A 20,918-nucleotide genomic window follows, 5' to 3' on the forward strand; every position below is an offset into this window, starting at 1 on the left:
ATACCAATATGATGGTTTGACAGGTTATGATAAGTAGGCAGGGTGAATGAACGGGCTGCTGCACAGTCACTACGGGAGCTCTTTCTAGAGTGCCAGATTAAATTGTGCATTAAAGCATTTTTTTACTCTGTAAATGGGTAAACAAGTGAGAAATACAGTGCATTCGGAAAGTATTCAGACCCCTTGACTTTTCCCACATTTTGTTACTTTACAGCCTTATTCTAAAATGTATTAAATATATTTTTTTACTCATCAATCTACACACAATATCCCATAATGACAAAGCAAAAATATTATTTTTTTAGTAAATTTCTTTACATACACTACCTTTCAAATGTTTGAGATCACTTAGAAATGTCCTTGTTTTCCATGAAACCATACATGAAATGAGTTGCAAAATGAATAGGAATTATAGCCAAGATGTTGAAAAGGTAATAAATAATGATTTTTAATTTAAATATAATTGTGTCCTTCAAACTTTGCTTTGTCAAAGAATCCTCCATTTGCAGCAACTACAGCCTTGCAGACCTTTGGCATTCTACTTGTCAATTTGTTGAGGTAATCTGAAGAGATTTCACCCCATGCTTCTTGAAGCACCTCCCACAAAGTTGGATTGGCTTGATGGGCACTTCTTACGTACCATATGGTCAAGGTGCTCCTACAACAGCACAACAGGGTTGAGATCCGGTGACTGTGCTGGCCACTCCATTATAGACAGAATACCAGCTGACTGCTTCTTCCCTAAATAGTTCTTGCATAGTTTGGAGCATGTGTCCTTTGGGTCATTGTCCTGTTGTAAAAGGAAATTAGCTCCAATTAAGCAGCGTCCCAAATCAAATCAAATCAAATTTTATTTGTCACATACACATGGTATGGCATGGCGTTGCAAAATGGAGATCCCTTTTACCCTGTACAAATCTCCCACTTTATCACATCCAAAGCACCCCCAGACCATCACATTGCCTGCACCATGCTTGACAGATGGTGTCAAGCACTCCTCCAGCATCTTTCATTTTTTAATGAATCTCACGAATGTTCTTCTTTGTGATCCGAACACCTCAAACTTAGATTCATCTATCCATAACATCTTTTTCCAATCTTCCTCTGTCCAGTATATGTGTTCTTTTGCCTATGGCTTTTTCTTTGCAACTCTGCCTAGAAGGTCAGCATCCCAGAGTCGCCTCTTCACTGTTGACATTGAGACTGGTGTTTTGCAGGTACTAGTTAATTAAGCTGCCAGTTGAGGACTTGTGAGACATCTGTTTCTTGAACTAGACACTCTGATGTACTTGTCTTCTTGCTCAGTTGTGCACCGGGGCCTCCCACTCTTTCTATTCTGGTTAGAGACAGTTTGCGCTGTCCTATGAAGGGCGTTGTATGAGATCTTCAGTTTCTTTGGCAATTTCTCGCATGGAATAGCCTTAATTTCTCAGGACAAGAATAGACTGACGAGTTTCAGAAAGTTATGTGTTCCTGGCCATTTTGAGCCTGTAATCAAACCCATAAATGCTGATGCTCCAGATACTCAACTAGTCTAAAGAAGGCCAGTTTTACATCTTCTTTAAGCTGCACAACTGTTTTCAGCTGTGTTAACATTATTGCAAAATGGTTTTCTAATGATCAATTAGCCTTTTAAAATTATGAACTTGGATTAGCTAACACAGCATGCCATTGGAACAGTGATGGTTGCTGATAATGGGTCTCTGTACGCCTATGTAGATATTCCATAAATAAATCTGCTGTTTCCCGCAACAAAAGTCATTTATAACATTAACAATGTCTACACTGTGTTTTTGATCAATTTGATGTTATTTTAATGGACTTTTTTCTTCTTCTTTGTTAAGTTACAGCCATATTCTAAAATGGATTAAATTGTTTTTTTCCTCATCAATTTACACACAATGCCCCATAATGACAATTTACCAGAGGTGGACTCCAATCAAGTTGTACAAACATCTCAAGGATGATCAGTGGAAACGGGACGCAACTGAGCTCAATTTCGAGTCTCATAGCAAAGATTCTGAATACTTATGTAAATAGGGTATTTCTGTTTTTAACACATTTGCAAAAATGTCTAAAAACTTGTTTTTCGCTTTGTCATTATGGGGTGTTGTGTATAGATTGATGAATAACATTTTTATTTAATCCATTTTAGAGTAAGGCAGTATTGTAACAAAATTTTGAAAAAGTCAAGGGGTCTGAATTCTTTCCAAATGCACTGTATACAGTATACTGTATATTTTTTCAATACATACAGGGGTCCTAAAATTCCAAATAAAATAGCTTAATAATCCATGATGTGTCCACCTTAAAACAATTCCATATGTTAGCTTAGTAGACTCATTAAGTGCCCATTGAATGACAGATGTCATTATGTAGGAAGCCTACTTAAAAACATCAAGTGGTGAAAAAGTCTGCTTATTGATTTACAGTGATCATTTTGTTACAAATAATTCCTCTTCACTGTCCTCTGAACTTAAAAAGGTCAAATCGTGGGAATTCGGATGCCGAAATGCGAATGCAATGTGTTGGCTAATATTCCCATGTTGAAGCCAATACATTTTTTTTACATGCAAAACAGGATTTAACTAGGCCTATTATAGGGTTACTGTATGTATTTAATAAACTAGTAGGCCTTTCTTCAACAGATAGGACAAACATTCACGCTCTCTTGCCTGAGTTTAGGACAACGCTACATCAAACACAGGAAACATGCAACTTGAGGCAACCACATGAAAAGCTTTGAGGCAGGTTTTCATTGGCCAGTCAGTGATCAAGCCCTCGTTACACCTACAACTTATTCATTCATAGAAAGCCTGCCACTTTACGCTAACGCCAGAACATTCAGATAGAAATATGTTATGTAGAACAAACATGCCTATATTGTAATGTGATGAAGTTGGACCCAGGCGCAGAGAAGAGACCAAACGAGGAATCAGTGGATTAGGATAAAAAAATACATATTTCTGACACACCCACAACTAAACTGTGCTGAATGAGTGCACTAAGATGTACTATTGGTTTATTAAAGTAAAGCCCTGAGACTGTATTCACAGGGGGGAAACATATTTCAGAGGAACTCTTGCTGCCACTTGGCTGAGGCAAGGATATCTCAGCTCTGTGTGTCACAGTGACATGTATATTAGGCCCGGTGCAGTCAATCTCCAGATATTCCTGTACTTTTACATAATTTTCCGCACTAATACTGTAAAATTGTTAAATTGATGATAATGTCCTTTAAGTGTAAAAGCTGTTTGAAAAGTCCTGCTGAAATGTCAGCCTGTTTTGGTGGGACGGAGTGTTGGCCTTTCTGGTACCATCCCCAGGAGGGAAATGAGTTAATAGACCAATACAAAAGAGAGTTCCAAACCTCTCTGCCAATAACAGCTCCTTTTAACAATAGTCCTCGCTAAATTCTTGCTAGTGAAATTGCTCTTTAAGAAGCTATCTTTGTTTACCATTTTAATTGAAAACGATCACATTAACATACTTCATATTACCCAGAAATGATTTGATGTTGAAATAAAAAAACAGCTTCATTGGACCTTCAGAGAAACACAAACAGTGAAGAGAGACAGGACAGCCAGATGAAGAGACGGTTAGCTAGTAGAGCGTGGGCCAGACTCAAACCCACGGCAGCGTGGGCAAACATGGGTGCTCTGAAGGCAGCGGCAGCAACCACTAGACCACCCTCGGCCATGGAGACGGGCTTATCTTATCAACAACCTGTTTTCCGACTGCCATTGTTGACTAGGATCAAATCTGAAGCTTTGTAACTGTGTGACGTGGAGACTGCTCCTTCTATGGGACTGTACTGTAACAGCTGTACCAAAACCAACAACAAGTAGAGCAACAGACATGCATCAAAGTTTTATTGCGTTTTATTTCCAGTGGCCAGTTCTGCTCCACTTCACCGCTCTCAACCCTGGCAACTGTGAATGATGCATAGCCCAGCCTTGGCTAAACTTAAAGCTTTTCAATAAAATATAACCTCATATTTCAATGTGAATAATTCATGGTCTCTGTTCATAAGATCCGGGGGTTTGCGGTTCAGACGTGAGCTGCCAGTGAAATTCTCTCCTCTCCCCCCAGACGTTGGTAATCTCCATCTATTAGCGAGTGTCCTGCCCAGCCGTTCACCCATGGTCACAATTCATTTCAACATGTTAATAAACCTCTAGCCAGATTCACAGGCTGAGAAAGAAAACAAGCCTTTCACTTAATGTCGGTTCTATTGCTGGCCTGCTGAGAGTATTAAATATTGTGGGGCTGATATTCTATTGAATTGTGATATTAATCATGGACTCTGCTGTGCCACGTCCACAGCACAGTGGCAAAGGGCCAGGGACTCCAGGGACTTTGTTATTATTGCCATTTTATTCTTTATTGCTTTGTGAATGTGTGTTTTTTTGATGTGTGTGTTGGAGTAGGTTCAGTATGATGGGAAAAGCACAGTGTACACAGCAGTTGGTCGGTGCGGTTTCTTAGTGATTAATGGCTAGTGGGGATATGTGGCAGGTTGACGTTTATTGTCATGAATCTTGCCATGGAGGCAGAACTGAGCGATTTCCACTCAATGGGTCAGCTGCAAAGTCAAAGTTGTCTATACTGTCCCTTATTCATACCCCTTGACTTATTACACATTTAGTTGTGTTACAGCCTGATTTCAAAATAAATTAAAAATTCTCACCCATCTACACATAATATCCCATAAAGACTAAGTGGAAACATGTTAAGAAATGTTTAGCATAGAACAAAATAAATAAATACAGAAATATCAAATTTACATAAGTATTCGCACACCTGAGTCAGTATGTTGCAGAAGCACCTTTGGCAGCGATTACAGCTGTCTTTCTGGGTAAGTCTCTAAGAGCTTTCCACACCTGGATTGTGAAACATTTGGCCATTTATTATCTTCAAAATTCTTCAATCTCTGTCTAATTGGTTGTTGATCATTGCTAGACAAACATTTTGAGGTCTTGCCATACATTTTCAAGTAGTTTTAAGTCAAAACTGTAACAGCTACTCGGGAACATTCACAGTCTTCTTGGTAAGCAACTACAGTGTAGGCCTTGTGCTTTCGGTTATTGTCCTGAAAGGTGAATTCATCTCCCACTCTGGAAAGCAGAGCAAGGTTTTTCTCTAGGATTTTGCCTGTGCTTAGCTCCTTTCTGTGTCTTTTGTATCCTGAAGAACTCCGCCGTCCTTAACGATTGCAAACATACCCATAACATGATGCAGCCACCACTATGCTTGAAAATATGGAGAGTGGTACTCAGTAATGTGTTTTATTGGGTTTGCCCCAAACATAACACTTTGTATTCAGGACAAAAAGTACATTTTTTGCAGTATTACTTTAGTGTTTTGTTGCAAACAGGATGCATGTTTTGGAATATTTTTATTCTGTACAGGCTCCCTTCTTTTCACTCCGTCAATTAGGTTAGCTGGCAGGTAGCCTATTTGTTAGAGTGTTGGGCCAGTAACCAAAAGATTGCTGACTTGCTGAGTTAAATAAAGGTTCAAATAAATAAAAAATACAAATTATTGTAGAGGAACTATAATGTTGTTGATCTGTCCTCAGTTTTCTCCTATCACAGCCATTACACTCGGTAACTGTTCCTGCAGTCAAATGACCAAATCGCCCTCTAGTGGCCTCATAGGTGGAATGTCATTAATATTTTTCATGATTAATAAATATTATTTTTTACAAAAACTCAGAAATTCTGGTGTTTTTGTGTCAAACGGTTTTGTTATATTTCAGTCTTCTGTGATGTATACTGTATAAAGTGTAATATTGGGATGCAACCTCAAAATTGAATACATTTCAACTCTATATCTGACATGGTACAGGTGTCTTCTTTTTTAAAAGCCTATAACCATATGTGTTAGGCATATATTTTTGTTTCAAAGTAAAAAAAAAAAAAAAAAAAAAATGAAATTCACTGCTCAACAGAGGGACCGTACAGATAAATGTATGTGTGGGGTACAGAGATGAGGTAGTCATTCAAAATGTATGTTAAACACTATTATTGCACAATGATTGAGCCCATGCAACTTATTAAGCGACTCGTTAAGAAATGATTTACTCCTGAACTTATTTAGGCTTGCCAAGACAAAGGGGTTGAATACTTATTGACTCAAGACATAGCAGCTTTTCATGTGTTATTAATTAGTAAACATTTTAGAACGACTTAATTCCACTTTTACATTATGTGGTATTGTGTGTATGCCAGTGACAAAAACATCTCAATTAAATCCATTTAAAATTGAGTCTGTAACACAACAAAATGTGGCATGAATTAAGGGGTATGAATACTTTCTAAAGGCACTGTATTGTTGATCTCAACATCAACTGTTCAGAGGAGACTTCGTCAATCAGACCTTCATGGTCGATTTGCTGCAATGAAACCCCTACTAAAGGACACCATTAATAAGAAGAGACTTGCTTGGGCCAAGAAACATGAGCAATGGACATAAGACCGGTGGAAATGTGTCCTTTGGTCTGATGAGTCCAAATTTGAGATTTTTTGTTCCAACCAACATGTCTTTGTGAGATGCAGAGTAGGTGAATGGAGGATCTCCGCACTTTTGGTTCCCACTGTGAAGCATGGAGGAGGAGGTGCGATGGTGTGGGGGTGCTTTGCTGGTGACACTGTTGGTGATTTATTTAGACTTCAAGGCACACTTAACCAGCATGGCTACCTAGGCATTCCGCAGCAATACGCCAATATCCACATTTTTGAATGGTACTGTATTTCCAATTTATTTACAGAGTCAGTTATGTAGCCTCTCCCACCGCCTACCAGACAATACAAAGCCTTCCAGAAGACCATATTTGAGTTTACCAACTTTTATTATTGCTTCAGCAATGTAAACATCTGAACAATCACCAGTTACATTCATCCTTGAAACCGAGGGGATTCAAATCATCAACACAAAGTAATACATCTCCTTGATATAAACTGCTTTGGTCGTGCCGATACATGAACAATGAACTCAAGTAAGCAGTTATGGATTGGTAAGTGAGTGGTGGACATGAGCAGCTCAGTAGAAACCCCCAAACAGCATGTCTTAGCTTGTTATAGGAGGCCAACGGCGCTTAATGCTGGGCTGCATTCACAGGGCTCTGTCTGGGGCAAACATGCTTCACTGATTCAGAGGAGAAACAGAGCACAAATGAGAAAGACCACAGTCATTCTCTCTCTAAAACTCTCCATTAGCCCTCCCCCTTTTGTGAGTAAGTACTGAGACTGCCCAGTGTGCCTAGGGGCACTATTCACTGTTCCCCATCTCTCTCACATGAGCAATTTGTCAGTCTCCTGGCCACTGTACGGAAGAAAGCTCCACTCCATCATTCTTCACTCATTTTGTTAAAAAAAAATAAAAAAATCCTGAGAGAGAGAGACCAGTAGAAAAGGAATATAATTTCTGTTTAAATCTCAGAACTCTGACCGATAACACCCAGTCAGTCATGTCTCATCGGCAAAACACTAGTTTCTGATTCTGAAAATTGCTCTGCTCTCGGTAGCTATGACGCATTGGCTAATACGGCAAACTTGCTACAGCTAGCACCCTAGTGCAAGCTTGTTTGAATGGCCATACGGTAGCTAGTTTGCCAGCTTGTTGATGAAGTTGTACAGCAACAAAGTTTTGGGACTGTTAAAAAAAGCACATGTATCTGACTCTGAAAGCTGGTACTGTGCCTTGCTACTTTGTAACATTTGACCAACGAGATAACGTTGCGGAAAGCTGTCAGCTGTGCTGTATCAGTCGGCTGTGCTGTAAAACTCTGCGCACTACTCATGGCAGAACAGATATAATGAAAGCTAATTTGTGCATTAGCTAGAACTTCCCTACACTAGCTAGCTAGCTAGCTAGAAGGAGTATTCAGCATTGAGTGAACTGGCATTGTTAGCATCCCTGCCTTTCATTTCATATTGATTGATTTGATCCTGGTTCAGGCAGCAAGCAGACATTTTTGTGCACATTTCAAACATCATAGATACTGATTCTACAACCACAAAGGCGGTTCAGTGGATGATGTCACCTTGGTAACATTTTGAGGATGAAAGGCGGTTCAGTGGATGATGTCACCTTGGTAACATTTTGAGGATGAAAGGCGGTTCAGTGGATGATGTCACCTTGGTAACATTTTGAGGATGAACTATCAGACAGATCAGTGCAGATGGACTTCACACTCTCTGAAGTATTTTTTTTACATTATTATAGATTTTTTTTTACCTTTATTTAACTAGGCAAATCACAATGGCGGCCTACCCCGGCCAAACCCGGACAGGCTGGATGTGATGCAGACATGAGACAATGGTGTAGACTCAACAATATGTTTGTCTGATCAGAATGGGGACAGACACAGATATTGATTGTCAGCTTAATGCCTTCTATACTTCAGACTACTTTAGTCTCCAGTGTCCCAAAACAGGATCCTATCATGATCTCACTAGAACTACTAATACCAAATCCTGCTCAACAAGAAATTATGACCCAAACTTATAGAGCACTACTATTACAAAATGAATCAAAGGTCAACTAATAATAGGCATACAGGTAGAATGTGGAAAGGTCATACATCACAACGAAGATGGACACAAATCCGAAATAAACGGACCTCTCTAATGGTGTCAAATGGAAATGAAAGTGATAGTGGAATGAACTTACATCAAGTTTGGCAAAATCCCTTATGTCTGGAACACTTAGGGAAAGAGAAATGTCTCCTGGGTGGAATGGTTAAATGGGTATTTCAGACTGTTACAATTAGGTGTCTGTGGCAGAGAATGGGGGGTAAAGCATTTGGGTGAGAGATAAATAAGAAGAGTATTTGGAAGAAAGTTTGAAGGAAGAAGATGGAGCCTGTGATAGATTGCATCAGAACATTTTAAGTATCCCATTTAAAATAATAATGTGACTAGAAGCAGTATTGTGTAAAACACTTTATTTGATTAGATGCTCTCATGTCTGCCTAGAGCTGTGCCCTAAAACGTAACATGGGATTTCATCTGCCAAATAATCAATATTCACTTAATAGCCTCTGAAGAATGGGCCCCAGACATCATCCGTTGTGACTGACTACAATACAGTTGCCATAGCAGTGCTTTACTGCCCCCTTTTGGCAGCTTTCACAACTGAACGTCACAACAGAATCCTATTATATAATAGTCACGAGCTGAGGGTCTGCTGACTTGTGAGGCTACTCTGAGCCTGACAGAGCTTGTTATGCCGGGTTGCAGTTCAAATGGTGCTGGGTTACAAGATGCCAAAGCTTTTTAACTGGTTCTGCTATCAGAATCCATGCGTTATGGAGGATCACCTCTCAAAGTAGAAGCTTTTTGAAGTTGATTGGTCAGTGTGTCAGACTGGCAATTATGGCTGAGGCTGTTACCACCCCAGTGTCAAATTAGTGCCAACCAGTGATTATTGGTTAATCAGTGCCAACCAGTTATTAGTCCTACAGTAATAGCTTTTTCCCCCATCAAACATTCTTACAAGACAACAGATACCAGGCATCTACACTGCTTTGTTCAGTGCCTTGGATCTGTTGTACATGACACCAAGTGTGGCTATTTCTGTCGGGGTGTTGTTGTTGAACGACTGAGACACTAACACTTACTTGAGATACAGCAACATGTGCCAAAGGAATGACTTCATTGCTATGTTATGCGACCTCTGCCTTGGCATGAATTGGATAACTGGGATAAACTTTGATCACAGGTACGGCCTAAATGCTAATAGGTAATCAAGCACTGTAAACCTACATTCCGTGCAGTGGGTTGGTGAACAAGCGATGGAAAGGGTACGGTTGTAATGATGCATGTACAAATGTACAGTCGCTAGTTCATACTGTATTCTGAAGAGAAAGGCCTTTACCTGACTCTACCTGAGGAAGAGGATGCTCCAGCAGCGACCTACAGCAGCTCTGGAGGACGAGCTCAGCTGTCCCATCTGCTTTGAATTTTTCCTGGACCCCGTGAGTCTGAAATGCCAACACAGCTTCTGCCGCGGCTGCCTGGAAACACCAGCATGGATACAACAAAAGCAGCGCGAATGCCCCATCTGCAGGCGAAGGCCTTCCATGGCCGATTTCCATCCCTCCGTGTCCAACATGAACCTGAGGAACATAGTGGAGGCCTACCTGCAGAGAGAGGAGAAGGAGGGGAATGAGGGGAGAGCAGTGTGTCTTGTGCGGTGTTCCATACATAACAAGAAGCTCAGGTTTTCCTGTAAGGAGTGTGAGGAACTTGTTTGTGCTGTGTGTGTGGAGACCGAGCTGCATGCCAAACACAAGCTCCTGTCAGTGAAGGAAGGAAGTGCAATGGAGTAAGGTACTGTGCAGGCAGGAATACACATGTACTTGCAGGCTTTTCCGCTTGCTAACCAAGTTCCCGTCGCAACTCAATATATTCAATATATTCAATATACTGTAAACACAGAATAGTTGAGAAACTTGTTTAATTTCCATCCTTTATCTACTGTAACCCCTCCTTATCTCTCCACCACTATCCCCACACTCTTCCATTATCTACCCAGAGGTGAACTCACTTCACTGCTCTACAACCTTCCAGAGAAACTGGAACCGGACGTAAAGCAAGCGAGAGCATCAAGAGAGCGTGCAGCACAATGCATCAAGGTATGCCGCTAGCTAAATAACACAATATTACAACGGTAATACAAAGATATTTACACAGATGCTACATGTCTATCTTATTGCATCGTTTCAGACCCAGGCCCAGACCACAGCAGGACAGATCAAGAGTGAGTTTGCGAAGCTCTGCCAGTTCCTGAGAGCGGAAGAGGAGGCCAGACTGGAAGCTCTGGAACAGGAGGAGAGCAAGAAGACCGGGTTACTGACTGAGAGGATCAACCGCCTCACCAGCGACATGACTTCCCTCTCTGAGAGAATCTCAGACATACAGCACAGGATGAAAACAGATGATGTCTCATTCTTGCAGGTTCATCTCACATATTTGAACAATGTTCACGGTACAACTGTTGAATGTACTGAGGCTTTCTCAAATAATGATGTTTTTTTTTGTACTGTGATCCATGTGTTTTTGTTTCCGATATACAAGGACTTGAAAGACGGTTATGCAACTTTACAATGATCGTCATAAGTCAAATATTTGATCAGTCTCCAACAGTATTGACACAAAATGTGTGTATGGTATGTAATTTCAGTATACTGCAGGATCCAGAGCCTGTATCAGGGACACTGATAGACGTGGCCCAACACCTGGGCAACCTGAGGTTCAAGGTCTGGGAGAAAATGCAGAAAATGGTTGAATACAGTGAGTACACAGATTTTATAAGCAAAAGTCCACATTTTGAGGTTAATAATTGACTTGCTTCCATGGCGCAGCACAATGATCCATTTCGAAACATTACAGTCCAATATCCAGACTCCAGCCTATAGCACTCTTTCATAGCCTTGAATCCCGGGTGAAGCAACAACAATATGTACCTTTTCTGAGCCAGTCTGATTCCTCACAAAAAAGCTGACTCATGTTGGAATTCCTGACTGACCAGTGATGAAAATTCCTTAACTAAAAATACTTTAAAGTACTACTTAAGTCGTATTTTTGGGTGGCTGCATTTTGTTATTGAATTGAATTTATTTTGGTTAAGAAACAAGTACAGCAAAATGTGGACAAACTTAACAGTATTAATTACAACGCTTGTTTACAACATGGTTGGTCCTCAATGGTAAAAACAATAACTTACAGTTGAATTCGGAAGTTTGCATACACCTTAGCCAAATACTTTTAAACTCAGTTTTTCACAATTCTGACATTTAATTCAAGTAAAAATTCCCTGTGTCTTAGGTCATTCAGGATCACCACTTTATTTTAAGAATGTGAAATGTCAGAATAATAGTAGAGAGTGATTTATTTCAGTTTTCATTTCTTTCATCACATTCCCAGTGGGTCAGAATTTTACATACACTCAATTAGTATTTGGTAGCATTGCCTTTAAATTGTTTAACTTGGGTCAAATGTTTCGGGTAGCCTTCCACAAGCTTCCCGCAATAAGTTTGGTGAATTTTGGCCCATTCCTCCTGACAGAACTGTTGTAATTGAGTCAGGTTTGTAGGCCTCCTTGCTCGCTTTTTAATTTCTGCACATAAATGTTCTATAGGATTGAGGTAAGGGCTGATGATGGCCACTCCAATACCTTGACTTTGTTGTCCTTAAGCCATTTTGCCACAACTTTGGAAGTATGCTTGGGGTCATTGTCCATTTGGAAGACCCATTTGTGGCCAAGCTTTAACTTCCGGACTGATGTCTTGAGATGTTGCTTCAATATATCCATGTAATTTTCCATCCACATGATGCCATCTATTTTGTGAAGTGCACCAGTCCCTCCTGCACCAAAGCACCCCCACAACATGATGCTGCCACTCCCGTGATTCACGGTTGGGATGGTGTTCTTCGGCTTGCAAGCCTCCCCATTTTCCTCCAAACATAACGATGGTCATTATGGCCAACACTTCTATTTTTGTTTCATCAGACCAGAGGACATTTCTCCAGAAAGTAAGATCTTTGTCCCTATGTGCAGTTGCAAACCGTAGTTTGGATTTTTTTATGGCGGTTTTGGAGCAGCTTCCTTGTCGATATTGGACTCGTTTTACTGTGGATATAGATACTTTTATACCTGTTTCCTCCAATACCTTCACAAGGTCCTTTGCTGTTGTTCTGGGATTGATTTGCACTTTTTGCTCCAAAGTACGTTCATCTCTAGGAGACAGAACACGTCTCCTTCCTGAGCGGTATGACGGCTGCGTGGTCCCATGGTGTTTATACTTGCGTACTATTGTTTGTACAGATGAACGTGGTACCTTCAGGCTTTTGGAAATTGCTCCCAAGGATGAACAATATTTTTTTCTGAGGTCTTGGCTGATTTCTTTTGATTTTCCCATGATATCAAGCAAAGAGGCACTGAGTTTGAAGGTAGGCATTGAAATGATGACTCAAATTATGTCAATTAGTCTGTCAGAAGCTTCTAAAGCCATGACATAATTTTGGGGATTTTCCAAGCTGTATAAAGGCACAGTCAACTTAGTGTATGTAATCTTCTTACCCACTAAAATTGTGATACAGTGAATTATAAGTGAAATAATCTGTCTGTACTTGTGTCATGCACAAAGTGGATGTCCTAACCGACTTGACAAAACTATAGTTAGTTAACAAGAAATTTGTGGAGTGATTGAAAAAAGTTTTAATGACTCCAACCTAAGTGTATTTAAACTTCCGACTTCAACTGTATATAATGATTAAACGGCAAGACAAAATTACAAACAACCATAAATACATTCATTTAAATTGGCATCTTAAAAAGTGACACTATTCACTGCACATTTCCTTATCCTTGAAAATCAACCATACATTAATTTCACATTTCAACCTTAAAAAACTATTCATTGCACATCATAACTATTTTTCAAATACATACACCTGACCAGCAGTAGTGGGGCACAAGGGGCAGTGGAGGGGTTTCTCTTACTAAGACAACATTGTCCAAATGAAAACCTTTGCCTGCTTTTTAAAGCTATTTAAAAAAAATCTTTGCTTGATCTCTAAGGGGAGGCTATTCTAGATTCTTCACATGTTCTAACAGTCCATTTATATTTTCCAATGGGGCTGTACATTTGGCTGAGTTTCTTTCTCGTTTCACTGCCAAAAATAAAATTCAACCATCTAGTGTTCAGCGAAATAACAACACAATGTGAAATACAGGTAGCCTAGTCAAATAATTAACATCCAATCACATTAACCGTTACTCTCTCGTGGGAATTCCACTAACAGTCTGTATGTAGCCAAACGTAGCTGCTGCTCATTCCGTTTGCTCGAAAATTGATAAATGGTAAAAAAAAGTGAGGCCCGCTTCCATAGAGACACATACCAGCTCTACCAGCAGTACTACACCTACACCTGTCGACGACACAAGTTGTTCTGCTTCCACAAGCACTTCCAATGCTAGCATCAGTAATTCTACATTTGTTGTTAGCCCAGGTAGCTTGGACACTGACAGTTGTGAATCTGATGCAGCCGAAGAGCTACTGCCCCCTTACCCAGGAAAGCACCAAACAATAGACAGGGATGCTGGACCATCAAAGAGGCGCAAATATGATGAGAAATACATTGATTTGGAGTTCACTTATATTGGGAGTAGTGCCTTCCCTCAGCCACAGTGTGTTGTATGTGCAAAACTACTATCTCACAACTCAATGAAACCTTCAGACTTGGGCAGACATTTAGAAACAAAACATGACAATTTGAAAAATAAGTCACAGGACATTTTTGAGCGAGAATTAAGATGACTTTCAAGTAGTAAGACATGTATAAAAGCAACAGATACCATGAATAAGAAGGGGCAAGAAGAGTCTTATATGGTGAGCTACCGAGTGGCTAGGACAAGCAAGCCCCATACTATTGTGGAGGACTTAATTCTTCCTGCTTCCCCGGCTATGGCTGGGATAATGCTGGGGGGAAAAGACCAAAGAATCTATACAAACAATGCCTTCATTAAACAGCACGGTTTCATGACAAATCTGTGACATGGCAGGAGATGAAATTGAAATAATTACTGCTTTGCATACAAGCCAGTGAATTATATGCATTACAGCTGGATGAGTCAACAGACGTGGCGGGCCTGGCACAGCTCCTGGTATATGTCTGTTACTTTTATGGGGGGTTAATTAAGGAAGACAACATGAGAGGATATTTTAAAAGTATTGGACAGCTTTGTTACATCAAATGGACTTTGGTGGTGAAGATGTTTTGGTATCTGTACTGACGGCCCAAAATTACTTTTACATGTTGAATGCTGAGCAGAACAGGAAAATGGTCCAATTCACACAGTTATTAAGAGTACATCCGGGTCATCCCTACTGCCTCTGACCTGGCGGACTCACTTAACACAAATGCTTTGTTTGTCAATTATGTCTGAGTGTTGGAGTGTGCCCCTGGGTATCCGTATATTAAAACAAGAAAATAGTGCCGTCTGCTTGGCTTAATAGAAGGAATTTTAAACTATTTACACTTTTACTTTTACTTCTGGTACTTAAGAATATTTTATCAATTACATTTACTTTTGATACTTAATTATAGTTAAAACATGATAATTCTATACTTTTACTGAAGTAGTATTTTACAGGATGACTCACTTTTAATAGAGTCATTTTCTGTTAAGGTTTAATTACTTTTAGTATGACAATTGGTTACTTTTTCCATGACTGTGACGGACTCATTGACAAAATGCTCAATCATGTTAAGGTTGCTGAAACACAAACTGCTGACGCATGTTCTGATTGCCAAAACATGAACTGTTGACCAATGTTCTGATTTCTGACCCAGTGACAAACTGCTTACTCATGTTCTGTTCATACAGCCAGCAACACAGTGTACCAACATCCATGTATCTAACCCGGTGGCCGTCTAACCTTCCCACTCTTTCTGTCCCAGCCCCTGTGACCCTGGATGTAAATTCTGCAAACACTGATCTACTGATCTCTGGGGTTCTCCTGCAGGTGAGTGACAGACGGGTGTCCCAGCCTGTGCCTGATAACGCTGAGCGATTCGACAGCCCAGTGAGCGTGCTAGGCTCTGTGGGTTTCTGCTCAGGCATTCACAGCTGGGAGGTGGAGGTGGGGCCTAAGAAGGCCTGGACTCTGGGCGTGGCCAAAGAGTGTGTAGCCCGGAAAGGCAATGTGATGGTCAGCCCAGAGGGCGGGATCTGGGCGATGGGGATGTGGAACGGGGAGCAGTATAGCGCTGGAACTGCCCCCCTGGGTACCCCGTTGGTTCTGAAGAGGAAGCCCAAGAGGATCATGGTCAAGCTGGACTATGAGAAAGTAGAGCTCTCTTTCTATGACTCCAGTGACATGTCACTCATCTATACGTTTGAACACAGGTTCACAGAGAGACTGTTCCCTTACTTCTCTCCCTGTCTCAACTCTGATGGCACTGACCCTGGAGTGCTGAGGATCTGCCCTGAGAAGGTGTCTGTGGCACCTATTCACTGAGGATATAACCTGGTGATGCCTTGATCGCATACGGAAGCGTCTGTATTGGTAAAGTCTGTCACAGTGACTCCTGTGTATTGATTTTGTCTGTCTATTGTTTTGTAAATTGAGGTGAACAGCCTCACTTCCAGTGGTGACATTGACGTCTGTGACACCAATGTGTATTTTGGAACTTTGTCTGGAGCAGATCTATTCTTTGCTGTTAATGAATTTACTGAGAACAAGTGTCATGATTGAATTCCATAATTATTGATGTCATGTTCAATAAAAGTACATATTTTGTGTGTTTCCATTCCATGCCTCACCCATTAAGTGGAGCAAATCAACACCGAATCACTGGACCAGTTTGCCAGCATTCCAGACAGCGTCATCAGTCCCTAGCCCAGCCACCCTACGGTAGGTACACCAGCTCAGAACAAGCACACATCTCTCCATCATGGCTGCCACCTGGACCCTGGAGGACGACATGTCCTGCCCTGTGTGCTGCGATGTTTTCACTGACCCTGTGGTGCTGGGCTGCAGCCACAGCTTCTGCAGGAGCTGCCTGGACAACTACTGGAACACTCAGGTCATCAAAAAGTGCCCCGTCTGCCGCAAACATTCCCTAACCGACGCTCCACCCAGTAACCTGGCTCTGAGGAACATCGTGGAGACCTTAGCGAGGGAGAGGAGCCACAATACCACCAAGCAGGATGAGACGAGAGAGGGGGAGAAGGAGAGCCAGGGAAGGAGGGAGTCAGGAGGGAGGAGTGGGTTGGTACCGGATGAGGATGAAAAGTGCAGTCACCATGGGAAGAGGTTGTTGTTGTTCTGTGTGGAGGACCAGGAGGCTCTGTGTGCGGTGTGTCAGACCTCCAGGAGACACAGGACTCATCAGCTCTGCCCTGTGGATGAAGCTGCTCAGGAACTCAAGGTATGGCTAGTATTGTATGTCATTTCAGGGCCAGAAACTGCATGTCACTTCACTAGGCTGGTCTGGTTGTGTTACAGTAATTAGTCTGTTTACTGTTTTACTGTAGTTCTCCAATTACCGTAAGTACGTACTGGAAGTCATTTATGATAAACAGATGAGCCCGTGTGGCACAGTTCGTAGAGCAGGTGCTGACAACGCGAAGGTTATGAGTTTGATTTCCATGGAGGACAAGCACGAAAATGCATGCACTCACTACTGTCAGTCACCCTGGATAATAGTGTTTGCTAAATGACTTACATTTTATGTAAAATTTCACCTTATTGGGATTGTTCACTACACTGAAACTATAGTTCTGTTTGCTTAGTCTTGTTATTTGGCAATGTGTTATTCTTTTTCGTGTTCTTATCTGTGCATCAGATGAGCTCATGCATTTTGCATGAATGTTGGCTTTGCAGTTTCTGAGAGTCAATCAAAGCGGTTTCGCCGTAGGTAGAACAAATATGATATATTGACATTAATTCTGTCTGTTGTGTTTAATAGCACACAGGCGCCTCAATACCTGAAACTGTCTGTGGCCTAAACCCTTGACTTCTCTCGTCCTCTCTCATCGCCTCCTTCTCAAAACCCATTGGAGGAGAAGGTCAGAGGGGAGGGACCTCTGACTTTCTCATCCAGTGGGTTTCGAGAAGGAAGTGAGGAGAGAGGACACAAGGAGTCAAGGAAATGCAATTGATATTTTCCTCCGGTATGTGGCCAGGAGGAAGTGAAAGCATCTATCATCCCTCTGAGGAGGAAGTTGGAAACATTCCAAAAGTTGAAGGAGGATTGCATGAAAACAGCAGAACACATCAAGGTAAGTACTACGGAACGAACAATTATACGGAGAAATAACATTGACTTTATTGTCAACATTTTGTTTTTCCTAGCCTTTTTCAACAGTATTGCACTATGAACCATTTCCATATTGTATCAGAAACTATGAGAGGTCACCCACTGACCCTTTGACCTATTGACTCCCAGAGCCAGGCCAAGCAAGCAGAAAGGAAGATAAGAGATGAGTTTGTGGCACTGCATCAATTCCTGCGCCTGGAGGAAGTTGCCCGGCTGTCTGCCCTCTCTGAGGAAGTGGACATAAAGACAGTTATAATGGCAGAGAAGATTGAACACCTGGCCAAGAAGATGACCTCCTTGACCAGCAACATCAGAGAGATAGAACAGGATATAGACGCAAACGACCTTCCATTTCTCCAGGTACAGAGACACTTACTTTAAACATACACATTCTAAAATACAAGACATTTGATTTTCTAATTTGGTCATCTTATCTCACACAACTATGTCCTTTCCCCAGGCTTACAAGAACAACAAAGCAAGGTAAGGTACTACTTTTTCAAACACATTCGGCCTGCTTTGTGGTTACAGTCCTTTACTACAACAGCCACTCCATCTGTATTTTGTTTTGCTTCAGGGCCAACTGTACATTGCAGGATCCAGAGCCTGTGTCAGGGGCATTGATCGATATGGCCCAACACCTGGGCAACCTAAGGTTCAAGATCTGGGAGAAGATGCAGGAGAAAGTGCAATACAGTGAGTACTAGACCAGAGCAAATGAATGCTTATCAGATCACTAGATGCTCGGAGTACCACACTTTAAAATGTAAATTGTTATATAGCATTGTAGTCATACCTGTTTGTGTTTCACCCCAGCCCCAGTGACTATGGACCCCAACACCGCGGCCCCCTGGCTATCTCTCTCAGACGACCTGACCAGTGTGTGCGTCAGTGGAGAGAAGCCTCACGTCCCCAACAACCCAGAGCGCTGTGACACGTGTGTTTGCGTGCTGGGGGCCGACCCCTTCAGTTCCGGCAGTCACTGTTGGGAGGTGGAGGTGGCGGGTAAGACCAGATGGGACCTGGGGGTCCTGAGAGAGAGTGTGAGTAGGAAAGGGGTCCTAAGTGTGAACCCTGCCCACGGGTTCTGGGCCCTGTCCCTGAGGGACGGCGGCCAGTACAGCGCCTGCACCAGGCCCTGGACCCGTCTCACTCTGAAGAGGAGGCCCAGGAGGGTCAGAGTGTTTCTGGACTATGATGCGGGAGAGGTGACTTTCTATGACCCATCTGACATGTCACTCATCTATACATTCAGGGACAAGTTTAAAGAGCCATTGTTGCCCTACCTCTGTCCCTGTGTGAGTGACAGCGGCCGCAATGCTGAGCCACTAAAGATATGCCCTGCCAAAGTCTCATTGGTTCATGATGTTGGTGATAAAGTTTTGTAGATTACAATATGTCTTTTTTTTAGAGGAGACATTGCTAAAGCATCCATATGTTTCACTTTCTATTATTAACACAATGGATGTATATTTTATATATTGATGTATATTTTATATATTGATGTATATTTTATATATTGATGTATATTTTATATATGGATGTATATGTGAACGGAACAATTATTGTCCTATATAATATCATAAGTCATATTTTCTTGGCGTGTGTCAAATGGAAAGATAAACAAAAAATGTGATGATTACTCAAGTTCTTCTTTTTCGAAGGAGAGTGTATATTCATGTTTATTTAGTGAAACAAACAAAACGAACTATACATGAATAACAAATAAATTGAAACCTATTAAGCCTGACTGGTGAAACTAACACAGAGACAGGAACAATGAAATACAAAGCGAAAACCAGGCTACCTAAATACGGTTCCCAATCAGAGACAACGAGAATCACCTGACTCTGATTGAAGGCAGCCAAACCTATTAAACACACACACCCCTAATCAACTACAATCCCAAATACTACAAACCCATATACGAAAATACAATACATAATAAACCCATGTCACACCCTGGTCTGACTAACTAATAAACTAAAACACAAAATACTAAGACCAAGGTTGACAATTTGAGTGTATATTCTGTAAGACTTGTTCTAAATGCTTATGAATGATCATGCTTATAAATGTGTATAAATACAACAATTAAATACTTTTATGTTCATGAATGGCATGATTTATTCATGATTTATTAATGGTTTATTGTTTATTCATGACATTTCTTAATAAAGTGTTTCTTGTCAACATTGAGCTTTGTCAGCCTCCTGGAGGTGAGCGACACACGGGTGTCCCAGCCTGTGCCTGATAACGCTGAGCGATTCGACAGCCCAGTGAGCGTGCTAGGCTCTGTGGGTTTCTGCTCAGGCATTCACAGCTGGGATGTGGAGGTGGGGCCTAAGAAGGCCTGGACTCTGGGCATAGCCAAGGAGGGTGTAGCCCGGAAAGGCAATGTGATGGTCAGCCCAGAGGGCGGGATCTTGGCGATGGGGATGTGGAACGGTGAGCAGTATAGCGCTGGAACTGCCCCCTGGGTACCCCGTTGGTTCTGAAGAGGAAGCCCAAGAGGATCATGGTCAAGCTGGACTATGAGAAAGTAGAGCTCTCTTTCTATGACTCCAGTGACATGTCACTCATCTATACGTTCGAACACAGGTTCACAGAGAGACTGTTCCCTTACTTCTCTCCCTGTCTCAACTCTGATGGCACTGACCCTGGAGTGCTGAGGATCTGCCCTGAGAAGGTGTCTGTGGCACCTATTCACTGAGGATATAACCTGGTGATGCCTTGATCGCATACTGAAGCGTCTGTATTGGTAAAGTCTGTCACAGTGACTCCTGTGTATTGGTTTTGTCTGTCTATTGTTTTGTAAATTGAGGTGAACAGCCTCACTTCCAGTGGTGACATTGACGTCTGTGACACCAATGTGCATTTTGGAACTTTGTCTGGAGCAGATCTATTCTTTGCTGTTAATGAATTTACTGAGAACAAGTGTCATGATTGAATTCCATAATTATTGATGTCATGTTCAATAAAAGTACATATTTTGTGTATTTCCATTCCATGCCTCACCCATTAAGTGGAGCAAATCAACACCGAAACACTGGACCAGTTTGCCAGCATTCCAGACAGCGT

General features: G+C 41.5%; 1 protein-coding gene and 1 pseudogene across 1 annotated transcript; both read left to right on the plus strand.

The window, feature by feature from the left end:
• The first annotated feature begins 420 nt into the window (after positions 1 to 420).
• LOC135510111 (E3 ubiquitin-protein ligase TRIM35-like) lies at positions 421 to 16,033 on the plus strand (annotated as a pseudogene).
• LOC135510895 (E3 ubiquitin-protein ligase TRIM35-like) lies at positions 15,952 to 19,477 on the plus strand. The gene is made up of 7 exons (XM_064932208.1): positions 15,952 to 16,081; positions 16,347 to 16,946; positions 17,704 to 17,799; positions 17,967 to 18,197; positions 18,298 to 18,320; positions 18,415 to 18,533; positions 18,654 to 19,477. Exons 2-7 carry the CDS (start codon positions 16,470 to 16,472, stop codon positions 19,223 to 19,225), a joined length of 1,518 nt encoding a protein of 505 aa, XP_064788280.1. The 5' UTR covers positions 15,952 to 16,081; positions 16,347 to 16,469; the 3' UTR covers positions 19,226 to 19,477.
• Positions 19,478 to 20,918: the final 1,441 nt, after the last annotated feature.

The sequence above is a fragment of the Oncorhynchus masou genome, chromosome 23, assembly GCF_036934945.1.
Source record: "Oncorhynchus masou masou isolate Uvic2021 chromosome 23, UVic_Omas_1.1, whole genome shotgun sequence".
In the NCBI taxonomy this organism is placed as follows: domain Eukaryota; kingdom Metazoa; phylum Chordata; class Actinopteri; order Salmoniformes; family Salmonidae; genus Oncorhynchus; species Oncorhynchus masou.